At 37.1% G+C, this 17,074-nt stretch overlaps 1 protein-coding gene across 2 annotated transcripts; it reads right to left on the reverse strand.

Moving 5' to 3' along the window:
• Nucleotides 1-1,839: 1,839 nt before the first annotated feature.
• On the reverse strand, nt 1,840-13,875 carry LOC311087279 (GTPase IMAP family member 4-like). 2 transcript variants are annotated; one of them, XM_084120574.1, is made up of 4 exons: nt 13,741-13,875; nt 13,144-13,209; nt 5,663-5,697; nt 1,840-4,836 (listed from the first exon to the last, which is right to left on the reverse strand). In XM_084120574.1, the coding sequence occupies exons 3-4, from the start codon at nt 5,664-5,666 to the stop codon at nt 3,983-3,985; spliced, it is 858 nt and encodes a 285-aa protein (XP_083976700.1). In that variant the 5' UTR covers nt 5,667-5,697; nt 13,144-13,209; nt 13,741-13,875; the 3' UTR covers nt 1,840-3,982. The 2 variants fall into 2 exon arrangements, with proteins under 2 accessions (XP_083976700.1, XP_083976701.1); XM_084120575.1 differs by lacking the exons at nt 1,840-4,836; nt 5,663-5,697 and adding an exon at nt 5,968-7,011.
• Nucleotides 13,876-17,074: the final 3,199 nt, after the last annotated feature.

The raw sequence follows: 17,074 nt of genomic DNA on the forward strand, positions 1-17,074 counted from the left end.
GTAAATGCGCTAGAAAATCCGCGCTCATTCAAGGATGTGCATTTATTGCATGAACGGAGAAAGCGCCGACGCCTGCATGATTTCATCTGACGGTACATAAGCATATTATAATCTATCTGTTCCGTGAGAGCAGAACGAACGAGCCTTTATTGACGTTTTTAAATCTGAAAACTCCAAAAAGCGACGAAATTGTCAGACATCCATTAGTGCATGTTCACAGAGGAAAACTGAAATACAGCGCTGGTTGTTCTCTCGAACGATACTCGACGACAACGACGGAATCCAAAGCCGTGGGCTTTGTACCCAAGTAATGGGTGTATTAAATTGTATGAAATAATCCCGAAAAAAAAGCACAAACACTGCAGAGAAAGCAAGTTCAGCAGCTAACATTTGCTGAGGTGAAGTGACGGCTAGTAACAGCAGACAAACGGCTAGCATTGACATCAGCAGCAATCCACCTGTCACTCAAGTGGCCACACCCTTAAATGCAGAAATTTAAATATTAATCAACTAAACGGATGAGTTATAAAAAAATTCACCCCCTTCACAGTTGTTATGAAGGGCAAAATTAACTGTATTGACCAAAGCCACATAGAGATCCAGGCTGTAAACATGTTTTTTTCTGCTGTAAAGTTGGTAATTTTAACATGGGGGAGATACAGATTTGACTCACTTCTGCAGCCAGCCCAAGCGGCCAGTCGATGAATTGCAGTTTAACTCACTTCCGTGTTGGTTTCAAGAGAGAGACGGGGAGGTTGCCGCTTGATTGCAATTCAAAAAAGAACTTATTTAAAACCAATTTATTAGATAAATATATTATATATATTATGGAATATCATATTATTGTATAAATATATAATATATCTTCTTTTTCTTTTATTCTTTGTCCATATTTACAACAAGCCTGCCTGAAGAAGGTATTATAAATACCAAAACGTCGCTATAGGCTTGTTTTTCTATTCATTTTATTTGGTTTATTTCATTTTATATCATTTTTACTCTTTCACACTTTGATTTCTTGAGATACTTACAGGATGGACGTCTTTAGAGGCCGTGTGAGACAAAGAAATGTTCCACGATACAGACTACTAAATTTCACTACCACAAAAAGCGTCCAAACTTTCCAAAAGAGCTTCCATGTTGCGCCAAAATACTTAATTTGACGTTTCCATGACAACGGTCCGAGTTGAGCTTCCGGATCACGTCTTTACTGTAGTTTGTTTTCTCTTTTGCAGCACTTCATAGTTTTTATTGGAGAAAAACTATAATCGGATTGGAGTAGATCATATCGAGAGATTTTATTGTTAATATAGTTTTAATACAGACGTAAAAATGGACTGTTAAACGGCCCACAATGGTTATTACGTTCTTTAGGAAACGATAGGCTCACAGAAAAACAGCCCAAATCACAGACATGGGGATTCGCACGGGACTGGTATTATCAGAGGACCCCTGTGTTGGCCAAAATACGGTAGGTAATTTTCGGGGGAATTTTTACAGACATTTTTACATACATGGCAGATTCGCACGGGATAAAAATCACAGACGACCTCTGAGATTATTACAAATTACCGGAGGTCCCTAGGTAATACTAATCCCGTGCGAATAGGGCTTAAGTCTCATTAGAGTAGTAGAATGTCTGCTTAATATCTGCTAACACTTAATGTGATGGTCCACCAACAGACATTCCACTGACTATAAGTAACTTTGCAACTACATGTCAACTTATTCTACAAATCTTAACCCTACCAGTCTACTAATAGTCTAATGAGAGTTAGTTGACATGTAGGTGCAATTTTAACTTGTAGCCAACAGCATTTCTGAAGTGGGCCAATCAAATAAAATCAACTTCAACTTTATTTTATGTCCCCCAGGGGACAATTAGTTTTACGCAAGACATACAGTCAGACAACATATAGAAAACAATACAACCCCCAACTGACCATGAATAAACTGCTGACGCTACTAACCACCTCTATTACCTACAAATGAAATTGGAAATGTCTGTGAAAATAAATGAGTATCTAAATCTATTGATCTTGACTCGAGGAAACTTAAACCACAAGTTGGAGGGTAAAATCTCAAACTCAGAGTAAAAGGGGTGGTGTTTGCCACTTTTAGTTGCTAGAGTGCTCTGTCATACCAGTTTACAAAGTCATCAACGGTAGGACTGTGATCATTTGTAACCAAAATTATCACAGAAATTATGACAAAATTAATTTGAAATAATTTAGGTTGCAAACACAATACTTTAAAACATCTCATAAAACATTAATCTATCAGGGCTAAAAATATGACTGCACATAAGTTAATTAAACATGAAAAAAAGAATATTTCAGTACAGTAAAAGTTATGTGAAACAGATAATGAGTGCAAAATGAAGTCCAAAGTATATCATTTTTTCAAACAAATACAAAAATCAAATAATGTTTTAGCACTCAGATATCATACAGATGGGGGATGTTGAGAGTTTTTAGAAGACAAAATGAAAAAGATCAAAATTGTTGTGTAAGTCGTATTCAAGGCATGAACCAACTCTATGCATGCAGTAAAGTCTAACAATTAAGCTATATTAAAATTGTAAGTGAATATAAATATAACCCTAAAACAGGCAACGAGAATGTATTTTTCATCCAGTACTGCTGTCAATATCATAGTTGAGTCTGTTTGGAGTATGTGGGTCACATGAATTGGTTAAAATTTTCTGCGTTCGTTTTGTCAGTTTGACCTAAAGCCAACATGTCCGCCCATAGTGCTGGGCATTCTGACTTTGTATAAAGTAGGCATATATTAATAACAATTAAAAAAAATAAAAAAATACAATACACCTGCTAATATTAATTGTGAACATTGTCTTAAGATGTTGAAATAGAAAATTAAGTCATATTTTGATCATGCTGTTATTTACCACATTTTGAAAAGTATGTTTCCCCTGAGATATGTTGCCAGATTAGAGTATAAAAAAATAATTATCCACAGTATTTACAATGAATGGTGTCTAAAGGTAAAATGGGCCCCATGTACTGGTCATGGCATTATTGCGCATCCCGGGGTGACGGGTGATTTCTTCAGTAGAAATCTCGTTCCAGGGCCCTTAGAGAAGATCCTTATAGTCCCTCCTGGCATTAGGGCCCCTTGTACACAGTCCCCTTTCTCAATCTATGTATTTTCAGTTAAAAACTTTGCAAATGGTAATATTCAATTCTGATATTGAATATAATATAATATTCCAATAAAACTGATATTATTACATTTAGTTAGTAGAGTTTAGCTCCAAGCCTGATCAAACACACATGAAAAGTCTAACTAAAATCTTCAGGGTTAATTAGAGAATTAGAAGTTGTATCATAAATCAAATTATATGACTGATTAAGGATGCAGCTAATAAACCTCAAGGGCTAGAGTTTCCCCATCTCTGAGGTTGAAGACGAAACTGTTCAACAGTGGAAAAAAATAATAAATGTATATGCCCTAATTTTAGGACACTAAGACATGTCATACATACAGCATATTTAGCATATTTACATTTAACATTTTATTTTATTTATTTTTTGCATCAAACAAATCACAGAAACATTGATGACTTGGGCCTTTTTGTATACCCTAATAGGGCAACGTAGCCTGGGAGATACAACTCATACAATCCAAACTATATCAAATATTTCCAAAATTCCTTTGGACATGTTGTACTTAAGTCCAGATGATATTAAAAGACTACATTAAATTGAAAGATTGAACATTAAAATATTTTTTGATGATCATATTTCACTCTTGCCTGTTTTAGGATTAAACATGGCAATTGAAAAAAAAAATATCTTTTAAATTTTTTATTAATTTCAATAGTTGTGATGTGTATCCTCAAAGGCATACCACATTTTTCAAATCTCTCTGTCTCTCTTTTTCCTTATACAACCTTCTAAATCATAGGGCTGGAGCGTATTCCATTTTTCTAGTCCACATTTTGAACATACATGGTCTAATTTCAATTTTCTTTGTCCTTATTTTCAGTTGATGATCCAGGTTTGAAATACTTATATATCGCTGCTCCAACTCCAAAAGCTCCAGCTGCTGCAGCAACACCTACACCCCCAAACACTGAAGCGCCAATTGCTGTACCTTTAGCAGCACCAAATCCTGCAGCTGTTCCTCCTGCTGTTCCTGCTCCTATTACTCCTCCTGTTACAACTCCTGCAGCATTTGCAATTAACAATTTCTTTTGAGTTTCCTCATATTTCTTTTTAGTGTAAAGGTTATTGTTATTCCCCTGTATCATTATCCTTATCTTTCCCACAAGCTCAGTGACCTGGGAGCGATCATTAGTTCTGTTTTTAAAAACTTGATATCTTCCATGACACTGCTCAACTAATCCCTGCAGCTTTGCCGATTCATTTATATATTCTTCAATTGTCATGTCATTGTACTCTAATTCATCTCCATTTGTAAACAACACTATGGTGTTTTTTGAAGCCTCTTCACCAAAGTTATCCTTGATCCACTGCACAGTATTCCTTTCCTCCTCTGTAAATTTAGTACACAGTTTGATAACCAGCAGAATTGCATGAAAACCATCACCAGAATGATTGAACAACTCTGCTATTTTATGTTTAAGCTGTCCTTTGTTCATTGATGTGTCATAGAGTCCTGGCGTGTCAATCACAGTGATTTTCTGGCCATCCACTATCCCATCATATGCATTACATTTCTTAGTGACAGACTCTGAAGAATATTTCACCACAAAAGCGTTTCTGCCCAGGATGGTGTTTCCCGTTGCGCTCTTCCCGGCTCCAGTTTTACCCAGCAGAACAATCCGGAGATTATCTATTCTTTTGATATGCTCTAAAATAAGACAAAATACATTAAAAAAAAAAATTCTTATGCAAGATATTTGTTATATTAAAGGGGTCATATAATGGTACATGCACTTTTACAAGTTGATTGTACTGAAATGTGTGTTGGTAGTGCCTGTACACAACCATCATAAAATGATAAAAATCCATCCAGTGTTTTTTTTTTAATCTTCTTATACGTTTTCCCCTGTCTCAAATCAAGCCGTTCGATATTGTTACGTCACAAAATTCTGGGTGAGCAAAGCTCATTATCATTTAAAGACACATGCACTGAAACGGCGTGCTGGAAACAGAGCTGTTTTTGACCAGGTAAAATGAGTGTTTTCTTACAATACTAATGAGAATTTTTAATTAAAGTATATTACAAACTTTTAATTTAGACCCTATAGAATCATACTAGCCTGTACAAAAATGGCATTATATGACCCCTTTAAATAATATTGAATTAACTCAGAAACATTTTTAAAAATCACTTAGATTATCCAAAGATGATAGATGATCAGAAAGCAACCTCAAAAGTGCATTAAATATGTAATGCCTTATTCTTTAAGACAAATAAATAAATAATATATTTAGGCAGTAATTACTTAACAATAAGTTATTTTATACTGATTTTGTTTCAAATACAGTATACCGTATATTGTGTTGCCTTTATCTCATAGGAAAGTCCAACCCAGGACTTAAACATGGGTCCCTATCAGCCTCAGCTCTTGTCTCGAGCTTGTACACAGGCTATTGTGCCATTACTTTGATTTGGCAAATCTTTTAACAGCCTTTCACATAATGCCAGAACAAACATACAGATCAGTACTCACCCATCTGTGCAGTAGTTTTAAGGCGTCAGGTAAATCTGTGACACAAAATTATAGTTTGCAGTTACACACATTAACAAATTCTACAAATGAAACACTTCTACAGTATAACAGCACAGCCTCACAGCCTTCTAAATAACTATTAGGAGCCTCAATATTATATGTATGTGTGTGTGTGTGTGTGTGTGTGTGTGTGTGTCAAATCCTGCCTTTTTAATCTTTTTTGTTGGGTATTAAAATAGATTCAATAGATCACATTACATTTATTTAATATAGGAAAAAGAAGAAAAAAACATCAGCTGGTCAAATTGGATTAATTTATACATTTTATTATTGTTTATTTTGATGTATAATTGTTACAACAATACCATTCCAGCTTACATTGCCATGTTATCACATTCACGAATAAGTAGCTCTTTATGTTGACTCTTCAAGTTATGATTTATTATATGAATGGTTAAAAAAATCCCAAAATCTGGGTAGTCATGCATTACTTTTTTTTCATGCAGATCAGGACCTGTGATTCATACAGATATATGAATAATTTCCCCTCAGACAAGATCTTGCATATAGTTTTGATGCTACTATTGATATTACAAGTGCTCCTATTGATATTAAAGCTACTTTTGCAAATTCTCTCATCATTCTTTCACCAGCTCCATCTTCTTTTCCTTTCTCTTCTTCCTGTTTCTTTTTCTCTTCCTCTTGTCTTTTTCTCTCCTCTTCTTTTCTGATCTCACTCTGAGCCTTCTGATACATTTCCGCAGTGTAGTATTCATTTATTCTTTCATTTTTATTCATCATGTCCTTTATTTTCTCCAGCAGATCAGTCACCTGAGTTCGGTCTTTCTTCTCTGCATTATTAAAGGCATGATATGCCACCTTCCATTCATCTATAGCTAGCAGTTCATTTATCTTGATGCTTTCTTGCAGAAATTCGTCTAGTGATTTTTCCAGTTTATCAAATCCAGTGAACAGCGGGATGATGAATCTCATAACATCTTCTCCAAAGTTTTTCTGAATCCATTTCACTGTGTTCTCCTCTTCCTCTGTAAATCTGCCGAGTTTGATGACCAGCAGAATCACATGAGGACCAGGATCAGACATCTGCAGATTCCTCTCAATCTCAGCCTTCAGATCTTCTTCACTTGTAATGGATGTGTGAAACAACCCAGGTGTGTCAATCACTGTGATGTTTCTACCGTCCACTTTTCCCTCATGTTTCTCACACTGTTGAGTTGTAGATTCAGAAGAGAAACCCACTTTAAACACATTTCTGCCCAGGATGGTGTTTCCTGTTGAACTCTTTCCTGATCCACTTTTACCCAGCAGGACAATCCTTATGTCAGACACTGTGAAACAAAGACTAAAATAAACTTTCTTTGTATTAAGTAGTATAAAACACAATTGTTATAAGTGTTGGCTGTATATCAGTGTTTCAGTACAGAACAGAGCAGAGATGAAGTCAAGACCAAACCAAGACCAAGACCATGGGCCTCATTTATAGAAGGTTGAGTAGAAACCATCACATTTGATCTAAGGTAATTTCCTCAAATGTGCTTACATGTGATTCAGAGAACTAACACAGCAAAATCCCTGGTGTTAAATTAACACTGTTTGGTGTTTATATGGGTGCCACCAGCAGTGTTAAAGGGGACCTATTATACCCCTTTTCACAAGATGTAATATAAGTCGCTGGTGTCCCCAGAATGTGTCTCTGAAGTTTCAGCTCAAAATACCCCACAGATCATTTTTATAGCTTGTCAAACTTGCCCCTATTTGGAGCCTTTACAGCTCAATTATTTGGATACTCAACAATACATTATTTCATCTGACTCCAAAAATGAAAAAGGTTTAATTGATGTTTGTTAATCATTACATTTAGGTGAATGTTTGATTATTCTATTTAACTCTTTACATTTTACACTCGTTCACCCAACACTTTGAGTCTCGCACCAGCCGGATAGACAATCACATAATCACAAACTCGTCAGTCTTGGTCATTAGACAAAGGCGATTGACTAATATCCTAGATGGCTGTACTCTACTTGCTCAGTCTAGAATATATCATTTAGTCCCCATAGATCTGAACACACTTAATTAAGGAAAGACTATGGGCCCTATTTTAACGATCTGAAACGCAAGTATCAAGCACGAAACGCAAGTAACTTTGTGGGCGGGTCTTGGGCGCTGTTGCTATTATACCGGCGGGATAAATGACTCTTGCGCCCGACGCAAATCTAAAATGGGTTGGTCTGAAGTAGCTTCATTACTCATAGGTGTGGTTTGGGCATAACGTGAAATAAACCAATCAGAGCGTCATCTCACATTCCCTTTAAGAGCAGGCGCGCTTTTTCCATAGCGGATTGCTATTATAATGGCGGATTTGCCAGGCGCGCCAGGAGCGGTTCACAGCCGAGGAGACAGAGAAGTGACATTGGGGATGGAGAAACCCACTCAAATTAGCTTCGGTTAAACAGGCGTATGATAATTTTGGTAAATGTGTAAGCTAGATTTATGCTTTTATAATAAACTATCTATCTATCTATCTATCTATTGTAATAATGTATGATGTGTGAAGATGAGAGAATCAAAGTGTATGCGCGTTGTGCACTCGCTACATTGATTATGGCCAAGCATGCACTCTTAAAATAGCATATGAATAACATGCGCATCGCGCCACTGACTTTAGACTAGGTTTTTCCTGGTTAGTGGCGCAATTGTTTTCTAAACCTGCAAAATAGCATCAGGGAACGTTTGCGCCGGAACATGCCTCCTCTCTTCGCTGCACCGCCCCGGGGAGCGCAAGTTCATTTGCTAGTTTACCGACGTGCGTCTGTGGAGGGAAAAGTCCGCTGTGCGTCGGGTGCAAAATAGGAATGATACATGCGTCGGTGTACAAAGTCAATTGCGCTGGGTGCAAGATAGGGCCCAATATCTAACCAGAGGTCATGACCATTACCATAGAATCAGGCTGACCAACCTAACTTCCTCTAATGGTAACTTTGTATAATCATGTTATGGTTTTCCACGTACACTTAGTTGAAATAATACTATACAATAATCAGAGGTTGAGGCTCACCCTATTTAGATTTGTCTAACAACACTCTGTTGTTCCAAACGGAAAACCCATTATTAGCCTCTAGTCTAAGAATACATGACTAGTGCCTCTCTGGTCCACCTAAGCATTTTAGTTTGTTACTAACCAGAGCGTTTCAGAGTAACTCGGAATAAATTCAAACGTAACAATTTATTATTAGTCAGTAAAAGTATGTTGCCAAAGTATGAAAATTAATACAATAACATTGAATGATACACAATGGTGATACTCAGCATTATGGGTGAATGTTTTCAGCCTTTTTCAGCATTTCTTAAAATACCCAGACCAAGACAAAACATCCCATAATGTGGAGCATGAACTTCAGATAGGAATTTGCATTGACTAAGGTCATAGACCTAGGGAGTTTGCACCTTATCGAGGAACAGGAGGTGGTTTGCATGAAGGACCCTGGGAAAAAAGGCACACTAACCACAGTAAACAAAGTATCTCTAAACTCTTAACCCATATAAAACGCTTAACGTAGCTTAATGGATACCTATAGTAATATAAAAGAACAAACTCGCACCCTATTGGGGATGTAGGCTATATTATATAGGCTACATAGACTCACACACACACACACACACACTCAACTTTACACTATATAGGCAATATGGACTCAGAATATGAACGTAATGCACAAAGTTTCACGCTAAGCCTTTCCCAGTGGAATGAAGTTAGCTTGACATTGGAAGTTCATTAGAGACCGTCTCTAAAGTTACATCCGACATTGAGGTACACGTTCCTAACTTTAATAGCATTTGAAGAGAATGACTTACAGTCATAAAACCAGCTGTAAAGAGTTAATGTAGGTGTCAGGTGTAATGCATACCTTTTAGATTTTTGATAATAAAATAAACTGTCAAATCATGTGTAAATATTGCTATATTTTCACTACACCATGAGCCTCTTATTTATTTTAATATCAATAATATAAAAGCTGTGCATCATTCCTGGCACATACATGAACACTTTACAGTTGGTTTTATGGATTTAAGTCATTCTCTTCAAATGCTTTTCAACCGTGTATCTCAACGTCGTATGTAACTTTAGAGGCGGTCTCTGACGAACTTCCAACGTCAAGCCAACTTTATGCCAGTATATCACTGGGAAATGCTTAGCGTGAAACTTTGTGCATAACATTAATATTCTGAGTCCATTTGCTTGCCTGTAAGTCTATAGCCTACATCCCCAATAAGGTGCGAGTTTGGTCTTTTATGTCTCTGTATTTGTCTATTAAGCTACGTTTTCTGAAGTATGACGTATTGAGGGAAACACTAGTACTGTATAGCACAGCGCCACAATATAAAGTTAAAGAAGCTAAACAACCAAGAGAAACATATGTCTACCTCAGATTTAACGTTTGATCTGTACATCAGCACTGAGGAATAACGTTATTATCTCATTCATAGTAGAGAAAGCTGCTTACATGTACAAAAGTAACCGTGAAGACTTTAATGTAAACACAGCTTTTGTGTCTATATCAGCTTTATATATATATATATATATATATATATATATATATATATATATATATATATATATATATATATATGAAGAGTTCTGATGCAAAAGCCTCTAAGTGCCATCTGAAATTTTCTATTAATTACCTATTAATTGCCATTTAAGTGAAATTGCTTAACTTATATACAAGCTTTATAAAAATGATAATTCTAGAAGAAAATTTCAGATGGCACTTAGAGGCTTTTGCATCTGAACTCTTCATATATATATATATATATATATATATATATATACTGGCCCTGATAATCATCACAAATACTTACTGCTTGCTCCATTTCTGTAAATCCGTTTTTATGAATTAATGACTTGCTCTAACTCTTGCTCTGGTCTTCGTCAACAGCCGCTTGCACCCCCTGCTGGTGAGGTCGACGAACAGATGGAGATTATTATTGGTACTCTACTGCTATTCCTGCCGTTCCCGGATGTCAAATGTTACATTTTCTGTCGAATTTGAATAACTGAATTTGTGGAAGCAAATTTGTAAAGTGAAATATGGATGGACCGAAATTTACCTGTCAAATATTATAGGTTGTATTTTTTAAATATTTTGGAAGTGAAATCTGAAAGGTGAATATGGATTATTGAATTTTTAATAATGAAAATGTGTGTGAAATGTTTTGAATTGAAATATTCACAGCAACCCGATATATATACGACAAAAAATGCAAGCCCTAAAAATACAATGCATTAAAATGCAAGCACGGTTAATGTATATTTTTCCAAGCTTTCAAGAGAAGGAAGTGGGGAAGAAGGAACCAATCTGAAAGAAGGACAGGAGGGTGAAGCTTTGCCACAACTTCATTTTGTGGGGTGTGACAAATGGCAGAATGTGTTTGTGTTGTTTATATCTCAGGAGATCAAAGTATCTGAGGTTCTGTTTGTCTTACAGTATGTAGCCTACCTTCATGTTAATCTTTTGTGCAAATCTAGCATTGAACTGACCCTCGTTTGTGAAGCATTCCGGTGTTTGGACGAATAATTGTCATAAATAAGATATCATCACAGCGTGTGTGTGTGTGCATATATTAGCAAGTATATAAAGATTTCTTCACATTTCTTAATTGACCTTTCGCAGCGAGTTTGATTGACAGGCGATCTGACCAATCATAATCCGCCATCCGCCGAATCTGCCATTTTTGTCCGACAAAGCAGTCAGGAGAGTTAGTAGATTAACGTTGGAGTATTTGAACTTGAAAAACTTGAGTGTACTGACGTCTTTCCATGGTTAAAACAACATTCCTTCTGATCTTCATTCATGTTTATTTAATGCTATAAATTAACTAGAAGTAAGAGATGATCGGTTCACGAGCAGCTTTAACTGAGGCGACACAGCAATCTGTCAGACACATTAAAGAGCCACAAAACGGTATTTATTGATTAATTTTTTTTTAAAATGACCACATTTGAAAGTTTGAGACTTTGTTTCATATCAAAAGTAACCTGGTCTGTCCTGTCTGTGTGTTGTCAGTGTCCTCTCTGCTCCACGATGTATTTTTCACTGCGTGAGAACATGATGTGGTGTGAGAGTGGCGTGGCTTGTCGGACATAGCAACAGTAACTAAAGGGGGGCAGGTCTTTGCGAACGGTCAAATTGACCTATCAGTAAGCCCTACCCCCCTTAGTTACTGTTGCTATCTGAGACAAACAAACAGAGTTGCTAACTGTCAGTGTGAAAACCTTTTCCCAAGATGCTTTTGATAAATTCTGAACACAGAAGGACCACCACTCGTCGAGGAGCATTCAAGTGGGACTTATATATGCCATGGAGGGATATGTAAAAGATTTTAAAATAAATATAGTAGGTAACGAGATTAATTTGGAAGCTAAGTTTTACAGATCACAATGCAAGCGGGAGAAGCCTCATGTTACGGTGTTGACCCGAATTTCGACTCCCTGCCAAATTATTCCCCCCCTTCGTTGAAGTCAGTACCTGATTGCCTAATCCTAACCCCTCCCCCACAACTAATCCTAAACCTACCAATACTAGGAGGAAGGTAATAATTTGGCGGGGGTCAGAATTCAGCACAACAACGGTCGTCACGATCGCAGATGGCTGTTTTTGAGCCATCAGGTGTTTTTGACCTACACTGTACATGACTTGAGAACAATTAGCTATATTTAGGGTTGTTTGTTGGACTCACTAACTTTAATTGTAACTTAATGAGAGTATGACAACCAGAAAATGAACTTTTTCATCTTCATTAGGATTGGGGTTGAATCCTTAGGGAACCAGGTTACTGCGCCCACATCAATGATAAATTAACCGGGCTTCAGACATATTGTGCAGATAATTGGTCCGTTCGGGCAAATCTTATCACACTTTTGAAACGCGCTGGTGAACGTGCACACAGTAGTACGGTGATTCAATACATGAATATCCATGCCCATCCTCTCAGGATACCTGGAATCAGTGTTACAAGTATCCCAGACACAGCATTTTACCATTTTTGTAGTATAAACACCATAAAACCGATGAGAGCTTCGGATCTTCCAATGTTTCTCTATGGCGCTGAAACCTAAAGATGTCAGAGTTTCGATCCCCTTGCAACTGATATTCAACTGCCATTGGCTCATCTGCGTTCAAGGGGAGGGGCTTATTGATTTTAAGAATGATCACTGTAATTTTAAAAGTTTAAAGTGCCTTTCAAGTGTTCAACACAAATGGGATTTAATAAGATTTCACACATTGATTATTAGGCTATTTCTTTTTATCTCCTAAACTAAATTGCAAAATGAGTATCACTAATAAAGAATATAATCATTAGAAACACATCCATTCACAATACTTTTTTTTTTTTAATTCACCATTAAAATGTAAGAACCTTTTCCCCTTTTCATAAGGATAAGTTAGAAAACTTACTTGGTGATGATTTGGTTATAAACTGCTGGTAATCTCTGACCTGTTGTTTGAACAAGATGTGCTGCTCTGTGATAAGAATGAATGTACATGTGAATATATCAGTCTAAAAGGGAATAAAGAGTTACATTTCCCTCCCTCTCTGTAAATTAAAATGAACAAACACGCCCAATGCAAGTGACACAGCGTTTCCTCTAAATGAAGGCTGTTTTTGCAAGTCAACCTCTTGATGTTTTGTTGAAAATGTTTTGTCTGACGTCACCATTATAGTGATTAGTGTTTTCTTTAGTTGGGTGTGTGTTTTAACTATTATTGTATTTTGGGAGGTTTCTTATACTATGTATGTATTTTAAGAATGATCACTGTAATATTAAAAGTTTAAAAAGTGCCTTTCAAGTGTTCAACACAAATGGGATTGAATAATATTTCACACAGTGATTATTATTTATTTTTATCTCCATAACTAAATTACAAAATAAGTATCACTAATAAGTAATATAATAAAAATAAAACATTTTCACAATATATATATTTTTTTAATTCACCATTAAAATGTAAGCACCTTTTCCCCCTTTCATAAGGATAAGTTAGAAAACTTACTTCGTGATGATTTGGTTATAAACTGCTGGTAATCTGCTGTGACCTGTTGTCTGAACAAGATGTGCTGCTCTGTGATAAGAATGAATGTACATGTGAATATATCAGTCTAAAAGGGAATAAAGAGTTACATTTCCCTCCCTCTCTGTAAATGAACAAACAAACACACCCAATGCAAGTGACACAGCGTTTCCTGTAAATGAAGGCTGTTGTTGTAAGTCAGCCTCTTGATGTTTGGTTGAAAATGTTTCGTTTGAAGTCGCCATTATAGTGATCAGAGTTTTCTTTAGTTGGTGTGTTGTGTGTGTTTGTGTTTTAACTATTATTGTATTTTGGGAGGTTTCATATATTTATATATATATATATATATATATATATATATATATATATATATATATATATATATTAGGGCTGTCAATCGATTCAAATATTTAATCGTGATTAATCCAGCCCGATCTCATGAAAGTGCGTATATACCACGAATTGTATTTCTCGTGCCATTTATACACCAAAAATGGTTTTCACGTGCATATGATACGCACTTAAATGGCGTGTAATACGCACGCACTCCACACCCCTAATCCTAACCAAGGGGTTTACATTGTGTAGCATATGCACGCAAAAAACATTTTTGGCGTATAAATGGCACGAGAAATACAATTCGTGCTATAGATACGCTCTTTCATGAGATCATGTTTCAATCACTTAATCTTAATCTTATATATATACACACAGTAGCCTACACTATATTGAAAAAAATATTGGGACTAGGGTTGTAACGGTGTACCGGTATGGCAGTTTTCCACGATATGGCGGTTTTCCACGATATTGACATGTACGATTATCATATTGTGAACATTTGCTTATCCACGGTTTTGAAAAAAATAAAAAAATTAAACCAGATCTCACCTGCGCATGTGCAACTTCTTTCCACTTGACTGCGGAATGGCTGCAGATTGGCTCCGCTGCGTGTCGGCTCTGTGCTCCGCCGTCCTTCAATACTCACCAGGTCCGGATTTGTTGCGGAACAGCTGCGGCCATGACTGACAGCTGAAGTCACGAGGACCCATGAGAGCTCACGAATTCACATATTGATCGCGCGATATAAGTGCTGAATTGCTGCGGAGATCTCCGGCATCCGGCAAAAATAGAAGCTCTGCGTATCTGCTCCGGAGGGCTGCGTATCGCTGGAGTCGGAACGCAGCCGTTCCGCAGTCAGTGAAAATACACACATTGACTTTAATGGAAACCTATCATCCGCCGCCGTTCCGGAGCAGATCTGCATCCGTTCCGCAGTTGGTGGAAAGGGGTTAGACTCCACCCATACATGTACAGCGGAGAAAATGTATGAGACAGAGGCTGCGAATTCTAATCTCTGTCCCCCGCCGAAAAAAAGTTAAAATCAACAGTTTGGGAATACTCTGGGTATCCGAAAAACGAACGTGGGGTTTTCCTTGAAGATGGATATCCAAATGTGGAAGAAGAGTGGCTGCTAAAGGAGAAAATACGTCGAACATGTTCTCCCATATTCGTGAACAACACCATTCCTCCCTGCAGATAAAGCTCCATTTATAACTTAAGGCTGTATTATTTCCGTGTTGCTGAGGGAATTTACAATATAATGCAGATGTCACGTAAAATGCGCGATTTGATAGATGGATGAATAAATCTAAAATATAGCTGTGTAATAAATCAAATCGCTATATGAGTGTGTCTATTAATATACAGCGCAAAAAAACCTATCTAAATCTATATTCCGCGTATCTGTGTGAATGAGTAGCGCCGTTTTATTTCGCCTAGTAGCCTACATACTCAAGTATGTGTGACGCTCATGGTTTTTGCGTCTGCCGACTACTATACAGGGGGCCAGTGTTTTGGAAACACTTCCCTGGGCGCCGCCATTGATTAGCAGACCCCCACCTGCTGTTAGCATTCCATTGACTCATTTTGGCGTCACTTTGACAGTGAATAACTTTACATCTGAGGCGTTTAAAGGGCATGTTGCAGGTTAGAGTACCCAGTGAGCCAATGTATAGAAAAATAATGTAGGAACTAGATTTAAATATAAACATATACTTATAAAACGCTATTTAGGCTTCTGAAGTCATTTTTGTGAGAAATTTTTACTTCCGCATTTGAAAACCGCCGAACCGGAAGTGACGCCACATGAGGGAGAGCGGTCAAAGTAAACAATAGGAAAGCAATGCATCGCAATGACAGCTCTGAAAGCTGAGGGAATTGTAGCCTAAATGTTTACTCATATGATATATATAATTCATATAATTGATATGATGATATGAGCCTAATATGAAGCCGAGTGAGCAGGACAGGCCAGGATTAGACAGAACAACGGTGAGTTGTGGTGTGAGGAGAACAGGGCGAGAGAACAGTGTTAGCTTATAGATGTAAGTTATTCACGTTAGCCGACGAAATGTATAACACTATGCTCAGATCACAATTGTACGGATTATTATCATCATGTATCAGGCAATAGCAAAGCTAATATTTAGACCCTTACCTGCATGTGTTGTGTGTGTCAGCCATTAGGAGACAGTTTCCAGAGGAAGAGGGACTTTATAAAGGCTTTGAATTGACCCATTTGGTGACGATGAATAAAAAAAATGATCACAATCACAACTGTCTTACTGTATAAAAACTTTATATGTAGAAACAGCCAACACAAACATTAAAGTCGGTTTGTACAGATTGAAAATGAATTATATAACATAATATATTATATTTATAATAATAATAATAATAAAGTCAGCTGCAGACTAATAACAAACACATATGCATTACATTACAAGTTTATGTAAGATATGTTAATGAATTAAATTAAGACAAGGCACATTTTGTAAAACAGATGTAAGTTACAATAAGTGATCTCTGACGGATCCGTGAGCGTCATGTTTCCCGCTGGCGGCCGAACCACATGCTGACGGCGGACCGTCACCGGGCGACCCGATGAAGGAGCCGGGACAGTGTGCACATATCGCCAGGATTATAATCATCCGGTCTATAGTGAATGCTACACACTACCGCGTTATTCAAAGCAGAAGCATAAGTGAAGTCCCGTCTCTTACCCGGCACAAAACGCACACAGGCACGGAAGATCGCACCGTCCTTTTTCTTATTCGGAAACCTGTGGACTCGATGTCCTGACAGGCCATAATTCACAATCATTTACCACGACGATGATCAATTGAAATACAATAAGCACCGAAAACACACTGAATCATGACCGCTCCAACTGAACACCAACCTATCTCTGCACTGAGCGAACGCAGAGTCGGCGAACGACTCCCTCATGTGACGTCATATTTTTCAACACGGTCAA

The sequence above is a fragment of the Abramis brama genome (assembly GCF_963993115.1).
Source record: "Abramis brama genome assembly, chromosome: 7".
NCBI classification, from domain to species: Eukaryota; Metazoa; Chordata; class Actinopteri; order Cypriniformes; family Leuciscidae; genus Abramis; species Abramis brama.